Source organism: Suncus etruscus, chromosome 12 (genome assembly GCF_024139225.1).
Source record: "Suncus etruscus isolate mSunEtr1 chromosome 12, mSunEtr1.pri.cur, whole genome shotgun sequence".
NCBI lineage: Eukaryota > Metazoa > Chordata > Mammalia > Eulipotyphla > Soricidae > Suncus > Suncus etruscus.
Genome location: NC_064859.1, coordinates 54,765,933 through 54,781,143, shown reverse-complemented (window position 1 = coordinate 54,781,143; position 15,211 = coordinate 54,765,933). Strand labels below are relative to the sequence as shown.

The following is a 15,211-nucleotide window of genomic DNA, read 5'->3' as shown; positions in this document are numbered from 1 at the left end:
GCTCTGGCCCCTACTTCAAGTTTTTAATTCAAAAGTTGAAAGCCAAAAGCAAGTTCTGCCTCAATATCTTTGGTTGGACTCATTTCAATGTTAGCTCCAAATTGAAATTTTCCAGTAAATCATCAATATCTTAAATGATGGGAACATTTCCAATTCTGGTCACACAAGTTAGTGATTAGGCACTGCTTTCTGAGTTTGTGACAGATGTGATCCTTGTTACAGACATGGCACCTGAGGTTGCCTGTCTGGTCTCTTAACTTTAGTGTCTTCCTCACCTGCTGTAGAAAATTGAAAATATTCTCCTGCAAGACTTTTTGGAAGATGTTTCTATTCAGTACCTGAGATCTGTGCAGTTATTTAGTAAGAAGTTTAAGCTGTGGCTACTTAACAGTTTGTCAGGATTCCCACCTCTCTTACAATTCTCCAAACTCAAAGGTAGGTCACAAATAAATTCTGTGAAAGCAGATTGGCAGATCCAGCTCTCAAATGGGGTTCAAAGTACAAAGTACAGTCCAACCAAAGTACAGTATACTGACCTTAAAGAAGTTCAGATCATCAGGATTGTTCTTGGGCGTCATGTATATTTAAAGATATGGATATAGGACCACTTGTCACAGATGTCTGCAAAACTGGTGGTGGCAGGGCCTCCAGGCCATGTCTAGCTGCATGGGGCAGGTGTGTGTGATAGGGATGGGATTTGGGGTCTTGCATATGTATGTAATGTTCTAACACTGACTACCTTTCCCCACACACATCCTCACCTAGTGGTGGATTTCTGTGCTGATCCATTAGTACCTTTCACATTTTTCCTACATGAATGATGACTGAAGTTAGTTATAACTTCAGCAATGCCCAATGCCATTTTCTTCATCTAGGTCTTCCAAGACCCACCAGTAGGATCTAATAAGTTCCCCCCCACCCCCATGTGTACATCCTTTGGGCTTTATATGGATTCCCAGGAAGATTTCATATGACTTCTGCCTTTGATATTAGCACATCTCTGAATTCCCTCCCTGCTGGGACTAGTGGGTCACTGACACCTTTATGCCCTCTATTCTCTCCCTTGAGTTAGTGGGTCAGTGACACTTTTTTGGCCTCAGTCCCTGTTGACTTGCTAGAACATGGTTTACTTCCATTGACCACCAGACAACAGTGTCTATTCCTGTTCTCACTGTATAAAGCCTTCAAAGTAATTCACTGTTGGCATATGGGAACATACTATGTTTGCTGTCTCTCCCAGCCTCTTCAATTCAGACCTTTTCTGAATCTGACAACCCCACAACCTTGAAGAGTCCACACACATTTATTGAAAAGGGATGGTGCTTTGTGGTGCTGATAGATCTATTTCTCCTGTCTACTTGGGAAAGGTTCTCCATCATTGCTCCATCTTCCCATCTGCATCCCTCTTTTCTATGGCCTTGGAAGAGCCTTTCGCACATTCAGAGCCTCCCTGATATTTCTCAACTCTTCTCTCAGCGTTGCTCTTATTGAAACAATTGTTTGCTGTGCACATTTCCTTTGAGCCTCACAGCATTGGCTGTCTTCAGTGCTCACTGAAGTTTTGGTCCTTGTCTAGTCAGTGGAAATGTTCACATAAGCGGGGGGGGGGGGGGGGGGGGGGTTAAGGACCTTGAAGGCAGCCAGAGGCAGGCACTGCCTGACAGAGGGAGCCTGAGGCTTATTGTGAAAGGAGAGAAACAGCCCTGTTATGTCCTTTCCAAAGACCCCTGTAACATCTGCCTTCACTTGTCCTCAATTTCTCCTTGTCTCTCCTCTTACATGTGTTAGCAGCTCCCAATAGATGAGCTTCTCTCTATGAGTCCCCAATGATCATTCAAAAAGTAGTCAGTCACCTGCCCAATTACCCATGCTTCCTGCTGCGTGTGCCCCATCTCCATGACTCTCTACCAAGTCCTATAAGTCTACTGTGTTTCTTTGGGCCTAGCCCCAGCCCCACCCGCTGAAGCACCCCTAGTGGCCCTAATGCAGCGTCCTCCCAGTTCTGTTTCTCTTTGTGTCCAGTGCCTGTGCCCACCCCATCCCCTGCTCTCCTAGTAAAGTTTATGAGCAGATTCTGAGTGAAGGCTTTTTTGTTTGTTTGTTTGTTTGTTTTTGGGCCACACCCGGCGGTGCTCAGGGGTTACTCCTGGCTGTCTGCTCAGAAATAGCTCCTGGCAGGCACGGGGGACCATATGGGACACCGGGATTCGAACCAATCACCTTAGGTTCTGGATCAGCTGCTTGAAGGCAAACACCGCTGTGCTATCTCTCCGGGCCCGAGTGAAGGCTTTTTGACTCTTCCCAGTAACCTCTGCACTCTCTCTGACCCTATCTTCTCTTCCCAGAACCCTGCAAGCCCCAAAGCCCTGGCTTCTCACCTCACTTCTCTCTCACACCCCACTCCTACCTCACCACCCCCATCATTCCTTCTGTCTCCTATCTCTCTCCCCCTTTCTGAGTTCTCCTTTCCCACCTTACCTCTCTACTCCAACTTCATCCCTCCCACTTCACCCCCTAATGCCTCACCTTCATTTCCCTTCCCACCTCAACTCCTGCTTCTGCTTCATCTCTCTCTTCTCATCTCATGCTTTTCAGCCTCATCCTCCGCTTCCTAAAGCTCTTCTTTCTTACCTCATCCCTTCACTCCCACCTAATGCCCTTCTACTTCTCTCCCCTGAGCCTCTCCCTTCCTGTCTCACTTCTTCCTGCTCTGTGCCCCCTTTTTCTCCTATTTCCCAGGAGCCCCTACTCTGTGGAGGCCTTGTGTAAGTCTGTGGTCCATCTCTGGAAGGAAACATTATCAGCAAACACCCCTCAGACTTTTAGAGAGTAAATAGGGCAGCAGTGTCCCTTGTAAATATTTGTCCAATGAACAGATGTACCTTTTGAGAGCAGAGCGCCTCTCTGTTTTCTCTTTCGTCTGTCCCTTTGATTGCTTTTTGATGTGGGAACTGCAGAGACTGAGAAGTTAGAGGAAACTTAGAGTTTCTGGGGAAAAAATTAGAAATTTGGCCCATGCCTATGGGTGGGTTAGTTTTTTTTTTTCCTCTGGCATATGTGCATCTTTTAGACATATCCCTGCAGAATGTGCTGGCTAGGGGAAGGGTCAGGGCAGCAAGACGGGTGCTGCATGGAGGTCCCAGTGTGAGAACAGCTGAGCACAGGCCATCCCAGCCAGTGGCAACCTACTCCTGCCCTTCCCACTATGGAGCTTCAGAACACACTGTGTTGTATGTTGTCAGTAATGGCTATGTGTCTTGTTCTTCACAGAAGTTACTGTGTTTGTGAAAAGACTCAGAAGAAAGACGTACCTTTCCAACATAGCAAAGGTAAGTGCCTATGTTTGGGTGAAAAGAACAAGCTGCCAGTGTCCCTGATATTGATAGCTTCCCTGGTCACAGGGACAGTATCCAGACACCAGAGAGCAAAGGGCTGAGCAGCCAGTGGGCACTGCTAGAATTTGCCCTTTTCTTCCCTCAAAGAGAGGCTGTGCCACTGAACAGGAGAGAAAGCAGGGGCAGTGGATTAACCATCAAAAGTTGCAGAGGAGAAGCACTCTGGGGAGGAATATCAAGGGTGAGGGTCAGAGCCAAAGGATAACAGACAGGGCATTTTTCCATAGGACAGTGGGCAGGGCATTTGTTTTGCACTTGGCTGACCCAACTTCAATCCCCAGCATGCTACATGGTTTCCCAAGCCATAGATACAGGAGAAAACATTGTCAGTTGTGGGACCCCCCCCAAATAACAACAAAGAAATATAACTCATTTGGGCATAGAAGGGGATTTTGTAGTGAGTTAGAGAGACAGACTAACAGACCCCTTCACTCTGCATGTATTCCCATGGGTCTGGCATAATGACTGATATTCTCTCTCTTGGGTGACTAAGAGGCTTCCCTCTTTGAGGAAACTAGAGGCAATCATATAATGCAAGGATGGTGTTTCAGTGAGTGGGCCTTCTAGGAATATGTTTGGAAATTCTGGGGCCATTGGCTCAAGTTTCTGTGTTTCAAGTCAATGTACACTCAGTGCTGGGCCTTCTCTTCACTGTCTGCAGTATGAAACTCTTTCTTAGGCTTAGGGACTTCCCACCTTATGTGCCCATGTCCTATTCTTAGAGACTTTTATGTCATGCCCCATCCAGGGTCACATGGTAAAGGCCCTTCAGCAAGACACTCATCCCAATCAATCCTAGTGGCAAAGTCCAGTTCTGGAGCGAGTTCCTGCTGGCTGGAGTCTTGCTTGTCACTTATATCTCTTGGCAAGGTTTATGCAACCAAGGGTCCACATATGCCTCCTCTGAAAGGACACAGGGGTACAGAGAAGTATCTAGCCCTAGTGTTGCTCTGAGGATACTCCCCTGCTTATCCAAGACTCCCCACAATACTGGATGTCAGATTGTACTTAGCTGAAGAAATGAGTTCCTGGAGGCTGAACATGTTCAAAGGAAATGGCAGAGATAGGTTTGGGTTTGCACAGACCTCTAGAATAGGTCAATTCTTTTGCCTCTTGAGAGCCACAATTTCCTTGCAGGTCTGCACCCACCTCTGCCTTCTTTCTCCTGAGTAGTTTTTTAGGTGGATTGATTAGGGTTCAGAAGTGGGGGATTAGGAAGAGGAAGAACCCCAAGGCTTTGACTTCTCTAAACTCATCTGTTGAGGAAAAGCATTCAGCATGCTGTTTTTCAGAAAGTTGTCAAAAGACTAGCATTTGTCATTTAGGTTGCCATTCTGTTGGATACTACCCAAATCTTCTTTTCTCTCCTAATCAACAAATAATTGGGGCTGCAGAGATAGTATAGCAAGTAGGGCACTTTCCTTGTAAGAAGGCAAATTGAGTTTGAACCCCAACATCGTATATGGTTCCTTGAGCCTTAGGAGAAGTGATCCCTGAGTGCAGAATCAGGAGTAAACTCTGAGCACTGCTGGATGTGAGCTAGCATCCCAAAAATAAATACATTAAATTAAAAATCTTGATTCTGGAGGTCAGGCCAAGAAATAATGTTTAATCAAGTATTTCGTGCTTCTCCACTATCTATAGACTATGAAAATGGTTTTGGAAAATAAAAGAAGATTCGGCACTCTGAAGTCAGATTTACATGCCATCATCAGTCAAGGCACTTTGGATATTTCGAAGACCTCTCTGGCCAGTACCCAGAGCAGTATGGAAGAGGTGGAGGATGATACAGAGATTAAATGTAATCTCCCTTCTCTGACTTGCTTTTCTGTAGAGTTCTGTAGGTATGGTCACCACTAATGTGTGATCTCTTAGTAGAAATGGAACTTTAATTTCTCAGTTATTTTTCTTGCATGGGGATGTATGTCTCAGGTTTTGCCTGAGCTGTCAGTGCTAATCTGTTGTGCTGATCTGTTGAGTAAATTAAAAAAAAAAACAGGTGAGTTCACTTTCAATAACAATAATAAAGTCATAGCAGTATTTGCTTCCAGAGGTCAAATTGCAGACTTCTCCTCTCTGGGTAAGAAAACTTTGCAGTGTCCATGTTGTTCTTGCACAGATGCAGCAAATTCTCTCACCTACTGTTTGAAATAAAGTGAGTCAGCACCATGCCTCACTGCATCTATTGTTATGGTGGCTCACATGATTTTTAACATACAAATATTTTTTAAAATTTTTATTATAACACCATTTTTACCAAGTTGTTAATAATATAGTAGTTATAGTCATTACATGTTCAAATGTTAAACACCAATTCTACCACCAGTGTGACCATCTCTTCAACAGTGTGCCCAGCTTCCCACTTACAACTCTAGCCTGCTTTTTTGTAGGCACAAAGAAATTCTTCATATTTTTTGTTCCAATACAAAGACAAATGGAATTATCAAAACATAGATCAACAAGGGTGAATTAAAAATGATTGTTCTCTCCCTTCATGGTGTTTCTAAAGTCAAATATAAGAATTCATGGAGCTGTAGTTGGTGCTACTTGAGTGTTCTGTGTTACTGTTTGGTTCACTGAAGTTGATGTATTTATATGCCAATTTCTCATCATATTTTGAAATTTTGAAAAGATGTATGATTATTTGCAATCATGTGGTCCTGAATCTGTAGGTCTGAGACAAATTTGGTGGCTTAGAGTTTCATAAGTTAAGTTACAGAGCTGGGCTGTTTCTGTTGGAAGGTGTTGGGTATGGGGTGGACTGCTGTGGTTTCAGACAAAAAGGGGAATCTGCCTTACCCATTCTGATAAAGTCCCACAGGGATTAGCCTGGTTCAGACTACTTAGGAAGAGTCAGATACCATATTTACTTTAGTAAAGGAGCTGGGCCATTTTTTTCTCATGGGAAGATGGTGCATATGGGCAGAGGCTGCTGGGTTTTTGGGTGGCAGGTATGTATGTGTGGTGGGACTCAGCCCACCCCTGTTCTGAAAATATCCCAGAGTTTTCAGCCCATAGTCTAGCCCAACCCGAGAAGGTTCAGCTGTTCATGTTATTTGAGTTCAAGCTCAAAGCTGGGCCATTTCCTTAGTACAGAGTTTTTTTTTTCTTTTTTATCTTTTGTTTTTTTGTTTTGTTTTTAGTACAGAGTTTTAACCTTGGTGCTTTTACTAGGCTTCACTAATTTACAAACAAGTGAATTGTGCATGGTCATTCATATTCTTGCCCTTTGCTATTTGATCACCTCTTTTTTTTTCCCTTAATTTTTGTTTGGGACCCACTCAACTATGCCTACTCAGCTTATTCCTGGCTCTATACTGAGGGATCAGTCCTGGTGGGGGCAGGGGGACTAAACCAGGGTTAACCATGTACAAGGCCACAAGGCCAACTGTTTTACTTCTCCAGTCCCCTGACCACCAAGTTTTTGTTTATGTTGTTTTTTTTTATACCTGGTATTGCTCAGGACATATTCCTGGCTCTGTGCACAGGATTTAATTCTGATGGCATTCTGAAGACAATGTGGGATGCCAGGAGTAAAACCTCGATGGGATACATACAAGATAAGCACCCTATCTGTTGTATTATCTCTCCAGCCCCTTGACTACCACTGTTTTACACAAACTCTTCCTACTACCAATAGCTGGCTGAGCTGGTGTCTTTGTGGGGAGGTCAAAGAAATGAGGAAAGGAGTTTTTCTCCTTTTGGGTTATGTGGGAGCTGGTGTACAGTTCCAATCCACACTGTGGGCCAATCATCAAATCCTCATGTGCATGGAACCTGGGGCCATGCTGCTAGAACTCATGTCCCTGGAAAGGTCTAGTTGTTTCTTTCTCCATGGAGCTAATTCTGCTCAACTGTGCATTCATTTGTGTGCTCCTCAGGTGAATACTGTACCCTTTAGGTAGGAGAACCCACCGATTCAGTGCTGCCCACCCCCATGATTTCACAGCTAAATGAATCATGTCTGCAGCTATGCTCAACAGCAATGTTAAACTGCCACCTTCCCTTGACTTTAAGTAGGACTGACTGGTAAGACCTGTCCCAATGATTAAATACAAAATAGGTCCATATTTTGGAATAAATAACTTGTTTCTCTTAACCCCATCCCTTGATTATCTCCCCTGTTTCAATTTTCTTGTTACTTTCTTTTTTTTCTTTTGGGTCACACCCATTTGATGCTCAGGGGTTACTCCTGGCTAAGTGCTCAGAAATTGCCCCTGGCTTGGGGGGACCATATGGGACGCCAGGGGATCGACCCACAGTCCTTCCTTGGCTAGCGCTTGCAAGGCAGACACCTTACCTCTAGTGCCACCTCTCCAGCCCCTTTCTTGTTACTTTCAAATCCCAAATCCTCCCCTAAAGCATTCTTCTTCCAAGCAAACAGACCTCTGAATGTGAGTACTGGCCCTACAGACTTTAGGGACTGTGAAGACTAACATTGCTTACTTGGGGTTCTCCTTCTCACACTACCACTGCCCTCAGAATGCCAACCAAAAATCAATCCAGGAAGTCCCAGGGAGGCCTGATATAATCTCTTTTATGCCTGCTCCCCTGCTTAGGACTCTAGGGTTCTGTGTGTGGCTGATCTAGCAAGGAGAAAGCACACTGCTGGGCTCTGCTGACACCTGGCAGACTAGTGCTTGAGGTATGTCTGGAACATTGTCCACATGAGCCCTGACTCAGTGTCTGCTGGGCACACTCATCCTGCTGGATTCTCTAAACTTTGTGGTACCTGGCAGAAATGAAAGGATAAGAAGATTGTTTCTTGCACCTTCGTTGTCTATTCAGGTGGAGAATTGAGGACCCAAGAGCTATGATTGGACCCTTCAGGTCTGGTCCTTGTGAGCTGTATCTCTAAGCTTGTACAAAATGCTCCATGTTTCTTGGTGCTTTTGATAGCCACCACCCCTTAAAGGACATCAATAAACCTCCCTCTTGGTGAAAATGACAAGGATAGGTGAGGTCATGTCTGTACCGTGCAGTGAGCTCATCTGAAACCAGGTTCGGCATAATTACCAGGTGGAGTTAGTATTTCAAAATATTTCTTTGCATTTCAACAAAGGGCAGAGGTGATTCGAAAGAGGTGAGACCATATAACTGCATTAAAGGACCTTAGAAGTGAATCCAAACCCATGATGCTTCCTTTGTGTGTTCAGCCCTAGGGAATTCCTTTCAACTATTATTCAGCTATTGTCCCCTAGGTAACTCTCATATACAAATACTGACAGTAGAGTTCTATAATCTTTTTGTTTGTTTCTGTTTTTATTTTTTATAGGCCTGAGCAATTTAATTTCTTTGCTGGGAACAACAGCAGATCTCAGCATATTCCTAAACTGTCTGTCTACAAGTCTCCAAGCTATTGTCTTTCAGGTACAAAGCCATGTTTTTTCTTTTGGGGTAGGGATATTTGGGGTCCAAACCCAGAAGTGCTCAGGGGTTACTCATGACTCTACACTCAGGAATAATTCCTGGTGGGACTGCGATACCATATGGGAAGCCAAGGATCAAACCTCGGTTGGCAACATGCAAGGCAAGCTCCCTACTTGCTGTATTGTCATTCCAATCTGCCATGATTCTCACTTGAGAGGGAAAAAAGGGGTGTAGTATAGGCCTTAATAGCTTAATTGTGGCATAAGGTGCCCATTATTCTCTGGAATGAATAAGTTTTCTGTGGTCAGAAATGTGTTAAGAATGGTGTGGCAGGGAAGGGGGTTCTGCCATAGTACATCATAAATTGAACACCTCTCATGAATGTGCCATGAGTTTTCAGGGGAGGACAAGTGTGTTTGTATGGGTGGGTATGTGTTCAGATGAGTGGACTTGTAAATTCAGTAGAAAGTATACACGTGTTTGCAGAGGAGGTTAGTGTGTTTTGATGTAGGGTGAAGGTGAATTGTGACTGTAAGTGATCAGTTGCATGCAAGGGTATGTAAGTATGTGACACAGGGTGGGCTGCTGAATTGTGTGAAGGTGTTTAGCTTTGGGAGAGAACAGTGCTTGTTTGGGTGCTTCAAGGACCACAGTGAAGGGTCAGGTTTGAGCTTGCAAAATGCAAGGTGAGTTACTTTCAGATGCGGTAGATTTGGTTTTTCTGAGTTACAAGCCTCTAGCAAATCACTTCATTGGGGTCCTTGGACTTCGTTTTCATCATATGCCTCTGCAGTCATATTTTTAGAGCATAAGATTGTTGACCTCAAACAAAAAACAGTAATTTATTCCACCAACAAGATGGGTCTGTTAGAAGCAACACAGAAACACCACTTGAAGAGTGCAGTCTCCTGGCAGACACCTCACTCTTTCTTCCTTGAAAAGACAATTGTGTAGTTTCTGGAGTGTTTGGATCCTAGACTGAAGGATCAGCTGTATCTCAGGGGTTCCTTTGAAGAGAACAGGGACTTACTTCACCAGAGGTGGGGGCAACAGGGAGGTGGAAGATGGCTTTTTCCTTGTCTTGTGATGCTACCTCATTGGCTGAGCTGTTGCTGGCACTCTCTCATTGGCTGAGCTCTTGCTGTGGAAAAAGAGCTGCCTCCCTCTGCAGGGCCAGGGAAGTTAAGTTCCTTACTAGAGGGAGGTGCCAGCACAGAGGCAGTTAGAGATGATGTTTTACTTATTGGCATGCCCAACAGGGCTCTTCTAAGATTGTACCTTTATTTTAACAGTCTGTGTATTAATTCCCACAGAACACTCTCAGAAAAAGCCACAACATATTTTTCGTATGGGCTCATCCCTTAAGAGAGGACTGGAGATTTGATCAGTCCTTTGACCAGGCTTACAGGCCTTTCTCTTCTTGAGTTTCCTCTGAAGACAAGCAATTAGAAAAGGCCAAATGAAGGAGAAGACATTGAAGCTGGAAACTGTAGAGCAGAGAGGGTCAAAGCAAGTTGACAAAGAGAGATTCTGTGCATTGCCACTTTTACACCTGTATACCTTTACTCTTGTGCACCATTACACCCATGTACCTTGACATCCATGCACCTTGACACTGGTACATCTTGACACCGATGCACATTTGGGCATTGGCTGACACCACCCACTGACAGGAACTTTGTGTCCTGTGCCAGCTGAATAAAGACTACAGGCATGTCTGGAGCAGAGCAAATACTTGGAGAACTGGGTCCCAGGAATATGACTTAGACTTTTCTCCTTCAAGTCTGTCATCTTTCTCTCCTACCCATATTTCTCTCCTACCTTGTCCACATCTATGTACTTCCTATCCAGGAGAAGTACCAACTAAATCCACAAAAATTGTTGGGAGGGGAGATAGGGATCATGAACTTCATAGAAATTTACTAGAAGGGGCCAGAGAGATAGCACAGGGTTAAGGTATTTGCCTTGCATTCAGCCAACCATGGTTCATTCCTCAGAACCTCTAGAAGTAATTCATGAGCCCAAAGCCAATAGTAAACTACTGAGTGTGCCCCACCCCTACTCCTCAAAAAGAAACACAAGAAAGAGCTTGAAATATGCCCCAACCCTTGACAGAGCCTTTTTCTATTTGCTTTTTAAAGCAATCATTCTAGATTCTGTATGGTTATATTCCTCCTTGCTGGTCTTTGGCAAAAGATCCAACAGTGGTGTGACAGTGGTTATAACAGAGGTAGCATGTGTCTTAGACTGCACCACTATGAAAGTTCTCCCTTTGATGTGCTGTGTCTGATAGAAACCTTCAGTGTCTGCTCTTTGTACTGAATTTTCCCTCAGTCACTGCCTATCATCAACACGAGCCCAGGAGGCCATTAATAAGTGCAGCCTAAAGGCAGCCTGACAGATCCCACACCTGAGACCACAAACTGAGTGTTTCCCAAGTCTCTATGGTCATGTCTTCAACCTTCAACACAAATGAGGCTAACTCACAAAGCAGTGCTTTTGTAATTGAGTGTTTTGCGGGTGCTGTTGGCTGATAAAAAGCAGACCTGTTGTCAAAAAACACTCAGACTGTGGAAACCTAACATGTTGGATCTGTCTGGGCTGACTGAGGTCTCCAGTGTCTGGCAGCTGGCAGTGTGCTACCAAGTGGCAGACTCAGCCAAGTCCTATGGGCCCTATCCCTAGTTCTGTGTGCTGCAGATCCCTGGTGGAGGGGGAGAAAGCTTGACTTTTGTCATGGCTCTTATTTGAAGATTGCCCAGAACACTTCTTATGAACATTTTAAAGAAACTTTTAGAGTATGTCTGCGAGTTTGGTGAACTCGGCGCTGGTTCTAGTGGTCAGAAACTGAGGCAAGAGGAGCTGCTAGGGAAAATTCACACCATCCAAGGAACAGAGCAATTCTTTTATTTCCTGGGGACAGAAGGAAAGAGGTGCCAAGATTGGAAAGGGCATCTCCTTGTGGGCAGCTTGTCCCTCATCTCTTTAGACCAGTGGCTGCGGGTGAGACTTAGAAGAGCCTCTGGGCAGCCTTGCCTACATTGGCATAAAAAAAAACCTGTGGTAGCGCTATAGCGGATTCAGCTAGAAAGTCTTCAGGCTGCTCTCAGTGTAGACAAGGCTTCTTTCTCATTGGGTTTTTGCAAGGTGAATGCCTCCTTTCTGCTGAATATTTCTGCCTGCTCTTCTCTCACAAGCCACAGCCCAGCCTGTGCTTCCAGCAGAAGCACCATCACATGTCATTTATCTGGACCCCTTTGCACAATCAGACTTCACAAGTAACTGCCTTTTGTGTTTTTACTTTTTTGTAATATAGAACCACCAAAAGATAAAACATTAGGCCAGTATCTCGCCTCCTTCCCTTTCCCCTACAGCTTCAAATCCTCTCCCACGGGAGATGAAACAAAGAGCAGAAATAGGCCACATTCTTGCCCTATCATTTCATCTTCCTCTGCTTACCGCATTGCTTAACAATGTCTGTGTGGCAAATGCGTACATTTGAAATGGGCTTTTCCTCTTGATTTTATCATAAACCCAACATTTTTTCCCTTCACAAATACATAATAGCCTAGCAGAAGCAAAGAGGAGTTTATCAAGTTGGCTGCCAGCTTCCAGCTCAGATGGAATTTTCTTCTCACGGCTGTGAGCAAAGCCATGACTCTCTGCCACAGGGAGAGTTTTGGTAAGTCCAAAAATGCCAAATAATTTATATCCTACCTCCTTCTGAAGTTACTTTTGTGCAAATATTTCCCAGTTCACCACGAAGAATCTCATTGTCTATTTTACCATTTTAATTTAAAATGTAACAAAAATCCAAACCAAATCATAATAATCTTCTTGGCTTTCAGTTATTTTTACTAAGGTCATGAAGACTACACCTAAGTATTTTGGGATGTGTAATTGGTATCAGGGGTCAAACCCAGGTTTCACTCAGACAAAATAGAGGTTCCATCATTGAGTCATGTCTACGGCCATTGATCATTCATCAAAGAGACAGATATTCTATGCGTCTCTTTTCCATTGTCACTAGTTATATAGAAGCATCCCCAATCCCAACCTATATACTCATACTCATTTGGTTCAAGATAGCTTTTATTTAATAAAATTTGCCTAGTAAAATGTGAGGGGAGAGAAAGAGAAGTATATGTTTAAAAGAGACCATAAGGCCAGTGAGTGAGTGAGAAATGGCTGCATGTGGGGGTTTCCAGGCAGAGTGCTGATTGCTCTACCTGCAGAGTCTCCACCGGGCTGTGCTTCTTCTGAGGAACTGAGCACCGGAAGGGAGCCGTGTCCTACCCTTCTCTGTCTTTCCTGAACTCTGGAAGCTCTCCTCAGAGCCCTGGGAAGCGAACCCCAAAGAAACTACATTCGGAAGCTACCCAGCGAGCCGTGAGTGAGTGAGAAATGGCTGCATGTGGGGGTTTCCAGGCAGAGTGCTGATTGCTCTACCTGCAGAGTCTCCACCCGGCTGTGCTTCTTCTGAGGAAACTGAGCACCGGAAGGGAGCCCTGTCCTACTCTTCTCTGTCTTTCCTGAACTCTGGAAGCTCTCCTCAGAGCCCTGGGAAGCGAACCCCAAAGAAACTACATTCGGGAGCTACCCAGCGAGCCAGTGAGTGAGTGAGAAATGGCTGCATGTGGGGGTTTTCAGGCAGAGTGCTGATTGCTCTACCTGCAGAGTCTCCACCCGGCTGTGCTTCTTCTGAGGAACTGAGCACCGGAAGGGAGCCCTGTCCTACCCTTCTCTGTCTTTCCTGAACTCTGGAAGCTCTCCTCAGAGCCCTGGGAAGCGAACCCCAAAGAAACTACATTCGGGAGCTACCCAGCGAGCCAGTGAGTGAGTAAGAAATGGCTGCATGTGGGGGTTTCCAGGCAGAGTGCTGATTGCTCTACCTGCAGAGTCTCCACCGGGCTGTGCTTCTTCTGAGGAAACTGAGCACCGGAAGGGAGCCCTGTCCTACCCTTCTCTGTCTTTCCTGAACTCTGGAAGCTCTCCTCAGAGCCCTGGGAAGCGAACCCCAAAGAAACTACATTCGGAAGCTACCCAGCGAGCCAGTGACTCTCCTCAGAGTCCTGGGAAGTGAACCCCAAAAATACAGCATTCTGAAGCTGCCCAGCGAGCGAGTGAAAACTACGCCTGACCAGTGGGGCCCGACTGTGAAAAACTGTGAGTGCTGCCTCTGTGTGTCTCTCTGCTATCCTGTTGCGTGAACCTCCTGAGAGTGGGCTGAAAAGAGGCTCCAGAAGGCACTTAGCTCCACTTTGCTACGCAGCCGTGCACTCTTTCTAAAAAAAGAACACCATCACAAGAAGAAAAAAACCACACTAAGAACTGTGCTGGATCACAGAAGCAAGAATTTCTCTCCAGACTGTCTTCTCTGCTGCGTGCTTGGGCCTAAGATTTGATCCTGTGTGAGGCTTCATCCACGGAGGACTCCCCTACCTTGGAGGCAAGTCGGCCCATCCAGAAAGGGCGGAGCCAGAGAAGTGTGTTGCCTGCATCATATAACCAATGAATTCCAACACAACACGTAGAAAAACCCACAATACAAGTGTGACAATGGGGAAACAACGCAGGCCAGCATCAGACATAGAGAATGAAGATGACAATTCTGATGACCAGTTAACGACCAACCAACTAATCAATCTCTCAGATAAGGACTTTAGGGTAGCAATATGGAATATACTCAAAGAACTCAAAGAAACCATGAATAGAATAGAACAGAACACTAATAAGAATCAAGAAAATATGAAGACAGAAATCACAAAACTCCAAACTGAAATAACAGGTCAAATAACAGGCCTGAAAAAATCAGTAAACGAAGTGAATGACAAAATGGATAAGCTCTGGGACAGGGTATCAGAAGCTGAGAATAGACTTGGTGCTGTGGAAGATGAGATACATAACAATTCCATACAACAGGAGAGATTGGGAAAAAAACTTAAAACAAATGAACAGACAATGGAAAAATTAGTCAAAGAATGGGAATAGATGAAAATAGAGGTCTATGATAAGATCAACAGAAACAACTTAAGAATCATTGGAGTCCCAGAGACCCAGGAAGAAAATTTCCAGGAAGAATCAACGGTCAAGAACATCATTAAAGAGAAACTCCCAGAGCTAAAGAATATATGTGATCAAATCCTGCATGCTCGAAGAGTACCAACCAAAAGAGACCCAAGAAAAACCACCCCAAGACACATCCTAGTCACAATGACAAATCCCACAGATAGAGACAGAATTCTGAAAACAGCAAGATCAAAAGGGGAAATTACATTCAAGCAAGCATCCTTGAGATTTACAGCAGACCTGTCACCAGAAACACTCAATGCCAGAAAGCAGTGGTGGGATATTGTGACAAGACTGAATGAAATGAATGCTTCACCTAGAATACTGTACCCAGCAAAACTCACTTTCCGGTTTGACGGAAGAATACATGGTTTCAC

At 44.7% G+C, this 15,211-nt stretch overlaps 1 protein-coding gene across 1 annotated transcript in view; it reads left to right on the top strand.

Annotated features, from left to right (window-relative positions):
• RFX8 (regulatory factor X8) overlaps window positions 1-15,211 on the top strand; it is an 87,849-nt gene that overhangs the window by 54,768 nt on the left and 17,870 nt on the right. The window contains 5 exon segments of the mRNA XM_049784624.1: window positions 285-435; window positions 3,271-3,329; window positions 5,040-5,196; window positions 8,671-8,765; window positions 12,333-12,447. Coding sequence (XP_049640581.1) covers window positions 285-435; window positions 3,271-3,329; window positions 5,040-5,196; window positions 8,671-8,765; window positions 12,333-12,447 — 577 coding nt within the window.